At 35.7% G+C, this 17,681-nt stretch overlaps 1 protein-coding gene across 1 annotated transcript in view; it reads right to left on the reverse strand.

Moving 5' to 3' along the window:
* Positions 1–611: 611 nt before the first annotated feature.
* Positions 612–17,681, reverse strand: part of LOC149419128 (uncharacterized) — a 157,813-nt gene continuing 140,743 nt past the window's right edge. Inside the window, exon 2 of the mRNA XM_089637691.1 lies at positions 612–1,597. Coding sequence (XP_089493817.1) covers positions 889–1,597 — 709 coding nt within the window. The 3' untranslated portion in view covers positions 612–888. The remainder of the gene's footprint in view (positions 1,598–17,681) is intronic.

The following is a 17,681-nucleotide window of genomic DNA, read 5'->3' on the forward strand; positions in this document are numbered from 1 at the left end:
ATAATAAAATAAAGTATTCAATCATTTGAAAAGCTTCACATCAATGTAATATTTAATAAGAATAAAATAAAATAAAATTAAAAATAACTAAACGAAACATGAAACAAAGACATAGAAAATTTTTAAAAAATGTTACGGTCGCAACTGGGGATCGAATCCAGGACCTCCACATGGTGGTCATGGGTTCTATTAAGACTACCAGGACATCACTCTAACCACTGAGCTATTGAGACCTAGACCTAAAACAGGTAAACAAACCACTGAGCTAATAGCTAAATAGCTCAGTGGAAAGTGATCCCGACCTATTAACCTACTGTAGACCTAGCTCAGTGGTTAAAGTGTTGTCCCGGTAAGAACGGGATTCAGGGTTCAATCCCCAGTCTCAATCATTTTTTTTGTAAACAATCAACATAAGGCTGCTGTTCCTTTTTGTGAACAATCTACTTAAGAGCGCTGTACCTTTTTGTGAACAATTAACTTAAGGGAGCTGTACCTTTTAATTTTCTGTTTTTTTTTCTGTTTCATGTTTCGTTAAGATTTATTATTATCTTCTTCATCGAAAATAAAGCAAATTAGGATTTGTTTTTATATTTTATTTTAAAAATTCGTGTACATAACATTGTTATAGTAATTAAGTACAAACAACTGAGCGCTTATAAGAAAAACCTTAATCATAATCGATAGCTAAACATAAACACGCCATAAACTTTCGCAAAAATTACGGCTGTTTTAGGCGCCCCATTACAAAACACTCAAAAACCCTTTCATAAATTCATCGATGCACCTTAAAATAGCCTAAAATAGCACTGTGGATATAAAATTATTAAAAGGGTCCTTAAATAACTAAATAAGCACTTAAACAATAGTTTGGATCGTTGAATTCATAAATTACGGTAGTAGTCTTTGAAAGTGAGAAGGTTTTTTACTTTTTTCTATGACGTAGAAAGACTTGGGCTTTCCGTTGCCTGAGAAGTATTTCATGAAGGAATGCTTCTTGGGTTTTACTGGAACATAGTAAGTTGGTGTCTTCTTAACGTGCTTCAAAGGTTTGAGGTACTCAGATTTTTCATGTGATTCGTTTGTGTTGTGGTTGTACGTCCAAGTCGGTGTTTTCTGAATGTCAAAAATATCGCTATCGTCATGTCTGGAAAGCTGTGATCTTGAGTGCTGCTTTTGTCCTGTTAGCTTCTTCAATACTGGAATGTTCCAGTGGTAGATTTTGCCAGGTTTTCCGTTGGATTTGAATCCTACTGGCACCTTTTTGCTTATGTGCTTTGTGTTTCCTTTTGTATCTGCCTTGGTGTGCGCGTAATAGTAAGGATTTGGAGGTAGTTTGATGACGAACATCTTCGAGTCGTCAGCGTTGTAGTGTTGCCTGGACTCAACTGCTAATCTTTTCCTGCTGTGACTTGATGGTATCCTTAACCTCGTTAGACCAAGTTTGGTGAAGACCTCGTGGTTTGTAAGAACATTCCCACTACTTTTTGCTAGTTTTACACCAGTTTTTGAAGATGGGTTTCTTTCCGCAGGCTTCTTGGTGTCGGCTGCTTCGTTGCAAGATACCCACACCAGCAAACAGCAGAGGATGGTAGCAAATCTGAAACAAATGAAACAATATTATTAGTAATTGCAAAAAAATAGCTGGTTTTGTTACATGGCAGTTTATTGTTGTGTTCATTAAATTGACGTATGGCGATTGGCGAATCAAGTGCAAAAAAATGCGTTGATAGAAAAAGCATAGCAATAAATAACTAGTTTTCAATGTCTTAAAACGGTTCATAATAACAACTTAACCAAATTATAATAGTGTCAAATGTCTCCAATACTGATCTCTTGTGTAACTTCTAATAAAAAAATAAAACCCATCAAAAACAAGTTTTTTAATACCATAATACATCTATTTTCAATTTCTGACATAGTTGCGCCATCTCTTGGGCCGGCTAGTAGCCAATTTCAAAGATTTTTTTTGGGTTATCCGAGGATTGAACATTCATCCCCAGGGACTGGAGTCAACCGCGCTAACAACTGGGTCAAATCCCGATTGGCTTGGACCGACATTTATTTCGTATATTAACTGTAATGTCATCCAATTTCAGATAAATGCTATATATCCACGTAGGTGAACATGATTGCCACCAAAAGTGGATATAATGCATTGTCATCGACAAAGAATCTTTCTGTCCGTCTGCTTCCGATCTATAGGATGTAAGAAAGATGACAAGAAGGGTTTATTTCCACTTCCTAGATTTGCATTCATTTACCCATTCACGAAGCAAAAGTGAAATTCAAATGGATGTATTTAAAAAAACTAAACCCGTAAGAAACAATGTTTTTTTGCTGAAATACAGGGTTATCCAATAAGAGGTGTTATTTTGATATTCAATCGTCAAAGATCAATGGTTTCGTTGCTTGTGTGGCATGTAGCGCCGTCTTGTTGAAAGTGAACGTTGTCCAGATCACCAGATACCATCCAATTCCGGCCATAAAAAATCATTAATCATCTCTCGATAGCGCAATCCATTCACCGTAACTGTTGCTCCAGCCTCATTTTCGAAAAAGTAAGTTCCAATGACTCCGCCGGACCATAAACCGCAACAAACAGTCACACGTTGAGGATAGAGAGACTTTTCAACAATGACTCTTGGGTTTTCCGACCCCCAGATGCTACAATTTTGCTTGTTGACGAAGCCACCGAGGTGGAAATGGGCCTCATCACTCAAGATGATTTGTATTTGATTCACTCAGGTGAATTTTAATAATTTCAATGCGTTGTTGAAGCGTGTGTCGTTATCGTAGTTTCTTCTTGTCAAATGTCAAAAAATGACAGCTTCAAAAGTAACATCTACCGAAATAGCGGGCTATTCAAAATAACACCTCTTCGAGTAGTTAACTAGTTCGAGTAGGACCGACATTTAGACAAAGCAATTTTGAACGTGTTACCTAAAATTCCAGTAAGTACCTATTTTACACAGAACGTAAAGTTTCTTACTTTTCATTGGAAGCTCTATACGTTTTCCTAGCTTACATCATTCTTAGTGACTCTGTGACCACAGAGTGTGTATTTTTTGTTTGCTGACCGGTTACATTCAGAACTGTGGGAGTAATATTATGCAGTGGTTGAGACGTGTGAAGTGTGAAGAGACAAGTGTACGAGAGAAGAAGACAGCTTCTTCCTCTAATGTCCAATAAAGTAATAAAGCAATAAAGTAATGAAGCAATCTTGGCGACATGATCTGATAAGGCTGATGGGTGTAATGACCGCTACTCGAATTATTCATTCAAACAGGGTACCGATTCTCCAATCCAGGCCGCTCGGAATCGCCGTCGAATGTACATACATTGGATGATGTTCTTATTCTCGAGTCTCGTCGAAGGTAATTACATACCTCAAACTTCAAGTCATTCCACTCGAACAACGAGTGGATCGACCGATAAATGAAATAATTTTGTCGAGAATCCATGCCCTGGTCCGGATTTATCAGCTTTTGGCTAGAGTGAGTGCTGCAACATGTTTCTGAAGTATATACCAGGGAAGTATATTTTTATGGTTATTGAACAGTTATAGTAGACTACTTTGATAACTACAATTATAGATATCACGATAGGTATAGTAAGTCAAATAAATATTATTTTTAATATTTTAATTTTTCCATTCTCTGGGACAATATCTTCACGTAGCACAATATAAAAATAAAATTCTCAAAAATATAATTTAATTTATAATATGAATTTGTTACTTAATCACCAAATAAAAGTAATCACAGTATATAAATTTGAAATCGCTCTTCTAAAAAGGTTTTGTTTTTGACTTGTAATCTTTATGCTTAGCATGATAGAATTATTCTTCTGGTGTATAGATAACGCTTTGGAGAAACCAACAAAAACAACTTTATATTTAGATTTGAAGCATAAAAAACATTGTTTTGAATAGTATTCAGATAGTTCCATCATAACTCAACACAATGACAAGAAAAACTAATCTACAAACCTAGCCCAAGTAACCTATGTAACCTATTTTTTGATTTCATAACATTTAATGACTTTATATCACCTTTTAAAGGAGTGTTGAATTGTCACTGTGTTGAGTTATCCAGTTACACATTCAGATCAACCCTGCTGACGAACAATGCAAGGAAAGCTTAAAGCAGTGAGACTCAAACTCGGCTATCACAAATTTCTTTTTTCCAAAAAGAACCGAACCCTAAAACAAAAAAGACTCCCTTTCCTCAAAAGACAAAAGTATCAACCATTTCTATGTTTTACAGCTCAAATGTTGAAGAATAAAATGGCAAATAAATAAAATGCTTTATGGATTTTGCAAATCGTCTATTCTGTGTAAAACTGTTCTAAATGACAAACGTTAAATTGTCCAAGAAAGTGCTTTTTCTGATTTTGTTGACGTAAAAGTGTGACTAGAGGGACAGGTTACATTTAATTCATTTCTTCTTTTTTCATGTTCTTATTCGATACAGTTAAATATGACCGAAGGAGATAGGGTCCCATTAGCTCAGTTGGTAGAGCGGCGCCCCGGCAAGGCGAGGGTTCTGGGTTCGAGTCCTAGATGTGACATGATTTTTTCTGTTTCAAATATTCGTTTAGGAATTTCTAATATTGTCGTCAATAATTCAAGATTTTTTCTTCTGTATTTTACATGTCTAAATTATTTGTATGTTTATTATTGGATTTTTTTATTGGTTTTCGTCATTCTTTAGTGTAACACCAATTTCAACAAAAACAAACAACCAGTTAGACAAGCGTACAAAAAAACATTAAAAAAACTCCGATGGTAAACACAAGTTTTGGATAAAGACACCAAATAATAACGAACAACTAACTAACCGTTTCCCCGCAGGGGTATGCAGAGAGGACGGACCGCCAAACAACTCGGTCTTATTATTCATGCCCAAACCACTAAGAATCCCTTTCTTAATCTTACTCATTACGCTTATATCAGACTTGCACTCTTTGCGGACCTCCACATTTCTCACACGATCACACATGGTTTTATCAGGGATCTCATTTCAACAGCATTCAATCATCTTTTTATTGGATATTATCATAGACATATGAAAATTAGTAGACCTGCCCTAAGTGATTAAAAGCGTATTATCCCCACTCCCCATACCGGTTCCATTGGAGCCGGCTGTGCTCGCGTATGGCCTCAAGTGAAATTTGAAAACGTGACGTCATCATTCTTGTGCGAACTATGGTCGAGGCATCGTCGGTTCATTTTACGAAATAACACGGCAAAATGTTGACTTGTACTATGAAAACTTGTAAAAATAGATTTGAAAAAGAGAATAAACCCAATTGTCGTATTACATTCCATATATAAGCATTATTTTACTTTATTTTAAGCATATTCACATCGTATAATATAGATCAGTTTTAGAAACATATACTATCACATCGAGAAACGTCTGGACGCGAAACACAAAGCTGGTTGGTTGCTGGGAAGTAAATTATGAACATTTATAAAAGTGTCTTAACTAAATACTTAAACGAAATATTCGACTCTGAAAAAAGAACCGAATTTTTTGCCGAATTTGGACTTCGCAAATTTGTTCATAACGTGGCGAGTAATTTGCGCTCCCATGTAAAAATGTCTATTCATTCAAAAGCAGATTTTACTTTTAAAAAGTAAATGGTGATATTATAATGCGAGATGCCTATTTACTGTCAGATTGATTTATTGACGAATCACAGTCAGCCTTACTCCCTTCGTTCTTCAACAGTTGATTTTACCCCTCGCCATTATCTTCTCGTCTATTAATTCCTATGTCTGTGGATATTATAAAAAAATGTAAAATGGGTAAAGCATCCAGTGAAGCCTACATTATCAAATAATGTTTTAAAATTTTAAACGTTGTCCAGATCAATACCATCCAATTCCGGCCATAAAAAAATCATTAATCATCTCTCGATAGCGCAATCCATTCACCGTAACTGTTGCTCCAGCCTCAATTTAGAAAAAGTAAGGTCCAATGACTCCGCCGGACCATAAACCGCACCAAACACAGTCACACGTTGAGGTTAGAGAGGCTTTTCAACAATAACTCTTGGGTTTTCCGAGCCCCAGATGCGACAATTTTGCTTGTTGACGAAGCCACCGAGGTGGAAATGGGCCTCATCACTCAAGATGATTTGCATTTGATTCACTCAAGTGAATTTTAATAATTTCAATGCGTTGTTGAAGCGTTTATCGTTCTATTTTTATTAATGGCGTAGTTTCTACTTGACAAATGTTCTAAAATGACAGCTTCAAAAGAAACATCTACAGAAATAGCGGGCTATTCAAAATAATACCTCTTATTGGAAAACCCTTTATAATAAAAATAGAAGCCACACATTGTAATAAATATATAGCGGAGAACTGTGCCCTTTTGCTTGTCCCAAGACCCTACGTGACAATGAGTCGCAGATTATCCATTTGATCGTGTCGGGATTACTCTCCGGTTCCGGCGTGAAGTTAGTGTGGAGTGACCCCGTCCTGTCGCTGGTATTTCCGGTGCATGACAGCTAGTTCCGTTCCAGGGTCTAAGCTGCAGTGTTTTTGATTGCAACTGAGATACTATCTTTTACTTTTGTGCGAGTGTGTTGCAAGTCTGACTTACATACGTTAATTGATCGGATATTTATTGTTATTGTGTACATATAATGCCACATAGTGGTGATTTGGTTAGGTGGAAGAAAATTAATAAAATTAACAGGATGAATATGAAATCTTTATATAAGACGAAGATATGTACTTGAATGATGTACAAGCCTTTGAATATATGAAGGTGCTTACATACATAAATAATTCGTTGAAAATATTATATTAATTTGTTATTTTAAACCTTTGATACTTCTTAAAAGCCCTTGGTTTTTAATATAAAGCAGATTTTATAATTATTTAACAAGGATAAAAACTTGCAAGAAATTGGCATGCGGGATAGTACTTAGGCAATTAAACAACAAATTACTTAATTTCTGACAAATATCCGCATAGATATATTTAGTATATTACTAGCGCAGACTCGTGAAAATCACAGAATAACATGATATTGTGGGATTTGGAAGCCGAAAGTATTTATAAAAAAAACATTTGCTTCAGGATCATTGCCTTTCAAAAGAAATTTACCTATCGAATGTAAGTATACTTGAACAATTAAAACATCTATTCGATGACATTATAAAAATTCAAGACGATTTCTGTTAATATACTTGAAAAAAAAATGTAGCACAGCTAATGACAGATTGGCATTCAATAACTATGTATGCGAATTGCGAACGGTCCGCTAAAGTATGGACCTAGTTCATTGAAATTACGCGCGTTGTCTCAGTAACATATCTTCACTTTATTAAATAATCTGAACATCTGTCAAGTATTTGAACAAAAGAAATAGACATTTCGAATACGAATTGTCAATATAAAACTCAGATAGGAGTCCCGGTACGATTAAGGGAGTTATATGGTGTGGTAGCCCTCTATCCCCCATCCATGAAAAATTCCCGTTTTTACCTGAAGGGCGTGCTTTTGAAGATATAAGGGCTGGAAATATCTAGAACAGTCCAGAACATCCCGGAAAATTCTGGAATGTTGTAGAATGTTCGGGAATTGTCTGGAACGTTCGGGAACATACCGTAACATCCCAGATCAAAATGAACTAAAAACGGGATTACAGGCCGTTTCCTGATAAACTTTTAGTAAATTCGTAATCGTGACAATATATTAGTATCTATAAAGGTAAAGTCACAAGGAGGAAAACCACAATTGGTTTTATTTTGGCGATTTCCGGAAAATTAAAATTAGTAATAATAAATAAAAGTACTGTCTGAAAAAAATAAAAGAGTGTAAAACAAAGTTACTATCCGCGTCTGTCTGTGGTGCGCTTAGTTCTTCTAAACAATGCAACGGAATTTGATAGGGTTTTCACTATCATTTAGAGAACTTCAACCGAAAGGTTTCATATTTATAATACATTGATATTATATTAATTGAAAGTAGAGAAAAGTTGGGCAATGCCGAGTACATGTCAGCTAGTTTATTATTAAAATTATTTTGATGCCTATTTTACCTCTTGTCAGCTATTTTTATTATTACTATCGACGACCTACGTGGTGGAGGTTAAGGCACTCGACTAAGAAGCCAGAGGTCGCGGGTTCGAATCCCCGGGTGCACAAGTAAATTTTATTCGATTAATTTGTGTTACTTCATTACTCATTTAAAATAATATAAAAATTATTTTTGCGGCACGTTCCAGAGTGGAAGATACTCGTAGAAAGTATCGCGCTTCTATAAAACCTCCTTTCAGAACTAAAACGTTGCTTGAAATGACTAGATCTGAATAGCCAGGTATTTCCACACAGTCCTCTTTCCAATTTCCTTACCCTCCCCACTACCTTCAGCCTCACAAAACACCCCAATTGGGGATGCCGTAGTCCCTCTGGTTCCAGCCAGTTGTAGAAGCGTGCGGTTTCAAATAATTTTTTTTTTTTATTATAAAAATAATAAAAAAATTTTAAAGGTAGGCAGTTTCAATTCTAAAAATTGTAAGTTTACGCATTACACAGAATATGATTACATCACCGACAACCGAAATTAGAATTTTCAATATTATTATTATTTTTAAAACACTTCTTCTTTGTCAATGAACCATTAGCCTGTCGAACACAAGTCTATTTAATGTGAATTTAAATTGCCGGCCTATAAAGCCGTGGAATCAGGTTCTAGTGATGAGTGCCCCTTCTGGTTCCAGAGTGTTTTACTACGTGTACAAATAGCACTATTGCTACCTCTACCTAGGATTGGATAACAGTATCTTCAGGTAGTCTGATGGTACACTACAGAGGCTGATCGATTATATTATTATTGGCGTCAATACAGGCTCAAGAAGATACCAGATAGAAACTACCCGATACTACATTCTCAACGGAGTACTAATAATTAGTAACTTAGAAGATACCTTGCCGATTAGTAGTTTGTAGTTACGCAATGAGAAATGCGTTTGTTTCCTCTGCAACCAGTGTTCTCATTCAGTTAGTTTTCGAGAACACCGAAAACCCTTTGATATCTAAATAGTATAAAATAAATTTGCCATCGTTCATCGGATTGTCACGACCATTTAGAGAATTTCTTTCCGAAGGATTACATATATAATACATGCATATTATATTTATATAAAGTAGAGAAAAATCGTTTTAAGTTTTGTAATCAAATCGTAAATAAAACATCTTCGGGCGCTTACATTGAAAACGCTGGCTAAACCTTATGAGATACATCAAAATAATATACTGCGGAATTGTATATCTTGAACAGACCTACGGAAAAGTCAGCGAAGTAATTTCCTAAGGATAACCCCCAGCATCGTCGGGTACTAGTTAAAAATAAAATATTTAAGAATATTCTGATCTGATCTGTCATAGGCAGTGGGTGTCTCATGCAAAACTGGTGAGGTCTGGCGTTCTAAAATTTGCATCCCCCCTACGACTGGAATTTATTTCGACTATACGTCACTGCTTACAAAATTCCCAACAGTTAGTGAAGAAGTTAAAACATGAGTTAGTGTGTCATGCATATTCCCTTTAATTATTTCATTTTTATCCTTTTGCAAAAACAAAAGCTGTTCTCAAAACTAGGTAATCTTTCAGTTGTGATTATTATAAATAAACATTTTCATTTGTATTTTTGTGGTTTGTTTTTGGGGTGTTATGTCGTGTTGCGCTAACTCCTTCTTTAGCCGACGTTTCGGACAGCGTTGCAGTGTCCATCATCAGGGCAGATCCGGTAGATCCGAAGATGTGTGATGATGGACCCTGCAACGCTGTCCGAAACGTCGGCTAAAGAAGGAGTTAGCGCAACACGGCATAACACCCCAAAAACAAACCACAAAAATGCTTTTGGCCGTGAGAATCTAAAAACTTACTATTTTCATTTATAAAACATAAATTTTGGAATTTGAAATGTATATTGTGTTTAAAAAAACATGTAGGTATATTAAACCGAACGAAGTGTAAACAATCTATAAAGCTTTAAACATTTTTTTAAACGAAACTCTCACTTAGTTTTCTCATTAAATTTGTCATTATCATTAAAATTGTCAATTCCCAGAATTAGTATATTCGAACGTACCTGCATGTATATATTGTTATGAATAGTTTTTGTAACAGTGCAATAAAACATTGAATGTAAATAATAATGACTTCAACGCTGGGACGGTTTGACCTGTGCCACTGGGGTAATTATACCCTGTCTCTCCTGCATCTGTGTGTATGCCTGATCCACTGGCTGATCTGCATCTACTGCAGTGACTTCATCTCCTCACCCGCCGGTGGGTGGGTGCATTGTTGCAGCGGTGTTCCGTTACAGACTTCACTACTGCAACGGAGGTCAGCTTACACTGCACACTGGAGATCGAGGCTGAACTGCGGAGGTGCATAGCTTAACAACATATTTACATACTCTGTTCATTCTTCATAAGTCTCGTCTAGTTTTATTTTTAGCATACGTGTAATAACTAGTGACCGACTGAAGTTTCGACTTTGGTTTCGGTTTCGGCCAGTGAACGAATTTCGGCCGCGCTTTCGGTTTCGGCTAAAAATTTTCCGAAATTTCATTCATGTTGTGTCGGATCATGTTCGGCTTTACTTGTTAAAGTTGTCTTAAAATTCGCAATTTGAAGAGTTTTTAATGTATACTTTTTTCAAAGATTATTGTTTTAATAATAATAAGTTATTGTATTGGTATAGTCCAACGTACAGACCATCAAAGATGCGACTAATTTGTTTACTTTAATTCGTAGCTCTAAGATATTTTGTATTTTTGTAAATCTAACTACAATGAAGCATTGTTACATAACAACGAACCAAAAAGTGCTAAAAGTAAATCAATTTACTCTTTAAATTGATGTATTTTATTTCACTGTGAATTTGATTTACCACTAAACTCAATAAACTCTTTCACGTTTAAGAATAAAATCAGCTTATTTTGGTGCTTTTAACTTGTGCAAATATGTTTCGGTTTTGGTTTGGGCTGAAGCTAAAACCTAAGCCGAAATTTGGTTCCTGTTTCGGTTTCGTATGAAAAAATCTAGTTTCAGTCGGTCACTAATAAAAACCACTTATTTTACTCATACATTATTAGAGATTAGAGTCCAAGACAGCAGTAAACGCCTTTGTGTGTAATCTTTCTGCTTCAGTACACAAAGATGCCATGCAGCCTGCAACTAGGTTTTGCAAATCCCGCGGGATTGTGAGAAAGAATTTAGGATTCTCGCGGGATTCGGGTTTTTTTTTTACTAAGGGATATTATCTGAAATAATACCAATATTTTTTTACTATTTAGAATCAATCATCTTTGGTACAAATAATATAATTAAAATTACATTGACAAGGTAACATAAAGAGAATTTTAAGAAGACTTAGATAATAAAAAAGATTGTAAAAATATAAAAAAAACATAAATCTTTGGTATTAGTAATATCATAAATATACATTGAAAAAGTAACATAATAAGTATTTTAAGAGACTGATAAAAAATAAGATTATAAAAAGAAGACTATCGTAGACTGGAGAGTCTTGTCACCCATAAGTGAACGGATATTTGTACATAAAAGCCCAGCAACGGAAAACGCTCCCTCTGCTTCCACACTAGTTGTTGAAAGTGTCATCAAGAAGGTGTTTTGAAGGTACCTTCAAATACCTTCAAAATTGCCTTCGATACCTTCTTTCTCAAAAAAGAATATCTTTTTCTTCATAATAGAATTTAGGTCTTGAAGTTTCCAAGCTTGAGATGAGGCTCCATCCTCTCTTCATCACATCAAGTTCAATTCTTCTTTCATTGACAAAGATTGGCCAGCAGTTGATTTACACAAACAGCATGTTCTTGGTGTAAAATTAGCAGTTTTTCAATCCCGCAATTCCACGGGATCAAATATTGTTGAAATCCCGCTGGGTTTCGGGATGCAGGATTGCGAGATTGCAAACCCTAGCTGTAACCTAACCTCAGTAAGAGACTCGTTGACCTACCGACCCCGCGCACTTCGTACCGCTAGACTGGTGTACCGGCAGCCAGCGACCGACACACACAACACTCCATACCAACTCCAGAGTCATTGGCGTTATTTATAGCCCAGCCTGGCGGAAGAGTGATTTATCTCGGGGTTAGCGTCTTGGCTTGGTCGGATGCCAAAGGGAATTTGCCTTCCAATATGATTTGTGTTGGTCTCTTTGGTTAGTTACTCATTTGGAATTATGCACTCTTTGAAGGATAGGATAATGGAAAAATACCAAAAGAAAAGGTTGATACAGAAAATAGTATTGAGTTTTAAATTATAAAATTCAAAATTCTGTACAGTGATTACATAAGTATTTGGTTAAGAATCAAGTCTAAGTCACCTGATGTGTACAGTCGCCTTATTCAGCCTTAATCTACATAGGTTCAATAGCTACATGTTTCGAAAGCAATGTTCTCTTCATTGGGATGAGTGGTATACTAAAGTCAAATATTGATTGACTTTGCGAGAGAGGGGTTAAAGAGCAGGGAGGTGAGGGGCAAACTCAAATCGGCAGAAGAATAATGCAGGATAATTTTCCAGGACTCCTATCAGTATTCTTATAAAAAGGTCGGACAAAAACCTGAACTTGTTTCGTATTGGATGATGGAGGACTGGAGGCGAGCAGAGGATTAAATCCGCGACCCCTGTGCGCTTCGGATCACTCGCCTACATTGATCTTTACAGGGAAGACAGATCTTATTAGATAACCTGAGAAAATCGAGTATACAAAGATCCTAGTATTCCATATGTATATATAGGGATGGTCCGATACTCTGTAGGGAACCCGCTTGCACAGCGCGGGTTAAACTGTGCACCCTAAAGTTTAAGTTTAGACTTACGGAATTCAATATATCTTACAAAATACTTGGAGCCTGCAAACTATTGACACAAAGGGAAACTAGTTTTAGAGTCGATTATGTGGTTTGACTTTTTTGATTTGAGCTTTCGTTTTCCATTAAATCGAGTTAGAATTTGCAAGTTGTGGGTCAAATTTAAAAAAAAAGGTTTCTATGTTACTACATCAGCTGTTTAAAAGGTGTTGAAGCGTAAACCCGGCTCCGAAAGTTTTATTAACCCTTTGTTGCTGAAAAAAGGAAAATTCTCAAGGTGATGTCTGATTCATCAGTTTCTGGACACCGTGTATAGATATCACCATTACTTCCATCATTAAGCCATCATTAATTGTTCCCAGGAACTTCCATTCGACACGTCGTAGAATAGCCATTTTAGCGTTCCTGGAATCGTTTTGCAGTTTATTTCTCACAGCCATTTCGCGTTTCACACAGAACATGAATGTTAGAGATGGGAAGAGGAAGGTAGCGCCGTTTTGGTCCGTAATTTCAATTTGGGCATTTTGAATGGCCCGAGGACAGGCGCCCAAATTATAGTCTTTAAGCCCGTATTAGTACGGAAAGCGGGGATTTTTTTTTTGTCGGCTTTGATCTCCAACTCTCGCAAGAAAACCAACAAAAACTGTTGCGTAAAGGGTCTTACGAAAATTTCAAAGTCCAGATTTGAACCTTGAATTGTTTTGATTAATCCACAGAATATGGTACTTACATTAGAGGTACGAACGTTGGACGTCAATGGTTACCTATTATTTTTTTTAATTATTGAGATAATATTAGCGATTTACAAACGAAATATTTGAAAATTGAACGAAACGAAAATCGATTTTTAAAGGAAACAAAAAAAACAGGAAAAGAGATACGCATCATGGACTTGAGCTCAGGACCTCTGCCTTGCCGGGGCACTGCCCTACCAACTGCGCTAGTGGGACCCTATTTCCTTCGCTCATATTTAACCGTATCATACTTCGAATAAGAAATAGAGCAGCGTCCCGGCAAGACGAAGGTCCTGGTTCAAGGAGGAATAGTGGAAACGTTATAAAGAAAGCAAAAAATCAGAAAAAGAGACTGGTGAATTACAGTTGGACAATTGTAGTGAAATTGAATTTAACTAAATTTACCAACAAAATGATGGTGTTTAATGTTTATTTAATTAAAGAAAAATTACAGATTCTGAAAGACAAGCTGCCTTGTGGCAGCCTACTTTTTAGTTAAAATAAAAATTCTAGTACTAGCAATGATTTATAATACATTAATATGTGTCCCAGATGCGACCTATCGTTTCCTGATTTTTACTTAAATATTACAATCTGAGGATTTACTCATTAGGTAATTTAAAAAATGATACCAAGTTAACAAAACATTCTTTCTTTTTATCAATTACAAAATTTATAATCACAACCGGGTTTCGGAAGAATTTTTCAACTAGAGGATAAAAGTGAAACAAACGGCAACTACTGAAACACGTATTAGTAATTAATAATTGCTTCAGGTGAGTGGGTGGGAAATAGTAAAGGTGAAGGGGAGAGTAAAGTGCGCTCACGGAAAACAGAGCTGCTCATTTCTAATGCCTCCAAGTTATCAATAGTTTTGTCTATATTAAAATTATGAAGAATATCTGTATATCCTTATAATATATTGATTTAAACTGTAGTTAGTTATAATTGAAGAGATTGGCAAAGTCAGAATGCTGTCGTTCGCAATCCGACTACAGTGATCGTTTACTGTAATATCCAGTCTTTTAAAATAATTTATTGTATTATCTGGAAAGTAACACTCAGTGACAGTTTCTAGATAATGATATCTCAAATCGGAAATTTCTCTCAAAGCGCAGTCAAACTAGATCACACCACTTATCATCCATCTGGATCGTGAGACCAAACTAATTTACATAAATATAGATTGGATTAAATATGAATTACCCGAAAATGGTGTACAAACCGATAATGGTGATGGATTTTGCGTGTTCATTTTTTCATTGAGCAAACGCGATAGCGACTGTTAATACGGTTTAAGTGTGAATGCTTTTGACAAACGAGTTTTTAACAACACACTCTCCGGGATAAACAGCTTTATTGCCGGCCATACATTATTCAAACGGAGTAAGCCAGTAATTTAGATGAAAGGCATAATATTATAGAGTAAGAATTTAATAATAAAGTATGGAAAGATATTGTACTGTCAAGATGTGAACTCAATACTTTGTTTGATCGTGGCAAAAAGCAGGCATTATTATCATATGTTTCGAATTTATGGAAGGGCGACATAATGGTAAAAAAACTTCACCTACCGTGAAAGTGGCCTGCGATAACGATCACGTCCTTTAAAAAAATAATGGCAGTCGAATAAATCCCGTTGGCACACCGAGTAGCTCCATAATATAACTATTAGATGATTGATATAAATATCACATTTAATGGAGTTTGCAGGTATTGAAGCTTTATATTTATAACTACAATAAACGCGCACGTTCATTTAAAAATAAATAAATACATATATGGTACTAAAAGGATCCCTATGGCATTGCAATGTGTACAGTAATAATGCTAATATCCAGTGGTGATATAAATAGCTCGAATGAACGAATCTTTATGGCCTATTGCTACGAAAAACGCTCACGTCCCTTTTAAAAGTAATAAATAAATAAGGTAGGTACTAAGAGAGTTCCCTGTGGCATACCGAGTTGCATAATAATAATGCTAATCCACTGGTGGTATAAATAGCATAAATACCGGAGCCGGTAGGTATGAAGCTATATGGATAATGGTTATCTCGGCATCACGATGGTTCCGAGAATCTCGTGTTTGGGTCCAGCCGGCGATGCTGGCCGCTGTTTACTCTTCTCATTTACATGATTATGACCCGCTCGGGGGGACGCAGGGTAAATATTGTTCTTCTGAGCATATACCAGTACACCTGCATCGGGCCCCGTGGAGAAAGTAGAATAATGCCTTTTCAATGCGACAAACGTCGAGTTTGCTGACAAACCGAGGATTTAAATTACCACAACGAGCTTTTGAATAACAAAACGCAGAGTGAAAGCGATTAGTGTAAATTTGCAAGAATAAATATATTTGTGTGACTATGCCAAGTACCTATATGCATTTTGGTTTCAACCCCTTTCCTACCAGTTTGGATTACAATTATGTTTTCAAAGAGCTGCATCTTTTCAGTTGTTCCCTAATAATGGTGTATATTGAAATGGAACAAATGGTTTTCTATTGTGCTGGCATTATACCGCGAGTAAATTTATAAAGGATACACAACGCACGAAAATCATATCAAGTAATGCTACTGTTTTGATAACAATCAATCTACGTTTATTTTGTATTTAAAAAACAAAATAAATAAAACAACGTAGATCTGCAAATCAGATGGACAGAGAAGATAGCTACACATTATGAATATTTAAAAAATCGTGGTTCTGGCGATTCCCACGATAATACAACATTTATACTTTTACTCGCATGAATATTGGAAATTACTACAAAAAATTGTCCAGATTGTACTAAATTGTAACCTTTTTAGTCAAATTTTTTGTCAAAGTTTGTCCTAAATTGACTTTATCTTTTGTCTACGTCAGGACAACATTAGAGTTGATATTTACCATCCCTTTCTTCATATTTTAACCGGCTAACAATATGGCTCGCCAAAAGCAACAATAAAAACAATAGCCGTAGCAGATGTGAAACATTGAAATTGATTTTAATTTAAGGAAGTCAAAATGAAAGAAAACAGTCACTTTATTTTGGTAGTAAAAAAATTATTAAAAATATAAAAATAAATTTATAACAAATTAAAAATACATTCATTTATATAGTTTAAGTTGTATCGCAAACGAATCATTTTTCAATAGAGAAATACCACAAATTACCTACTTAAGAATAAATAGAAAAAGAGAATAATAGATAAAGAAGAAAATAGTTACAATTTTGATATTGAAGAAAGTCTTACTGCACAACAACAAACTTTACTTTGTAGCGAAGAAAAATATTTGATATTATCTCCAGAACAACAAAATATCCCACAAAGTTTACTCTTTAATTAGTCTTCCCCGCACAGAGTTTTGGCGGCCGGGTCTGAGGCTGTCCGAATCAAGCGTCGTTCCGTGCAAGAGCGTCTGCGTCGCGCCAAAGGATGTTTCACAACGAAAACCTTAACATAAATTCAAGTGTGCGGGTAACACTGTAGATATTTTCTAATGTTTCTTTAATGTATGATGGGATTCTGCGGTCATCGGTTTTACTGCGTTGCATACATTACGAAAATACACCGCCCTAATAAAGAGTTCTCGGCCGGTAATGCGACTCGTATTAACTATTACTGCGAACTAATGAAATCAATTATTTCCTGCGGTGGGCATTCGATCAACTTAATGATCATGTTCATGTTCATACCCAGTGCCCACGTGGTCTTTAATAAATCGAACGTGTACCATAATCTCTTTTGTAGCGGTTCACGCGTAGTGAGACGTCTGAAATAGCTTTCCGCATGAATCATTTACCTATAGATGAAACTTGATTTTTTTTAATCATTTGATTAGAGATTGAAATTCAACATATTATAATAGCAACAATTAAAGGGTATTTAAGCTGAAGAGTAAAAAAAAAACATATGATTGAACTATAGACATTAATAAAATTGACAGACCAGCCAATCGGGGAAAGGAGAACAAACCAAGTTGCCAGGAGCGCGAAGGCGGTGTGACCGTCTTCCTTCCTATGATTGTTCAATAAATGAATCTGACAGTAAACAGGCAAATCGTTTCTTAATATCACTATTCAGTCCTCGTAAA

Source organism: Hesperophylax consimilis, chromosome 12 (genome assembly GCF_061612785.1).
Source record: "Hesperophylax consimilis isolate HC1 chromosome 12, BYU_Hcon_1.0, whole genome shotgun sequence".
NCBI lineage: Eukaryota > Metazoa > Arthropoda > Insecta > Trichoptera > Limnephilidae > Hesperophylax > Hesperophylax consimilis.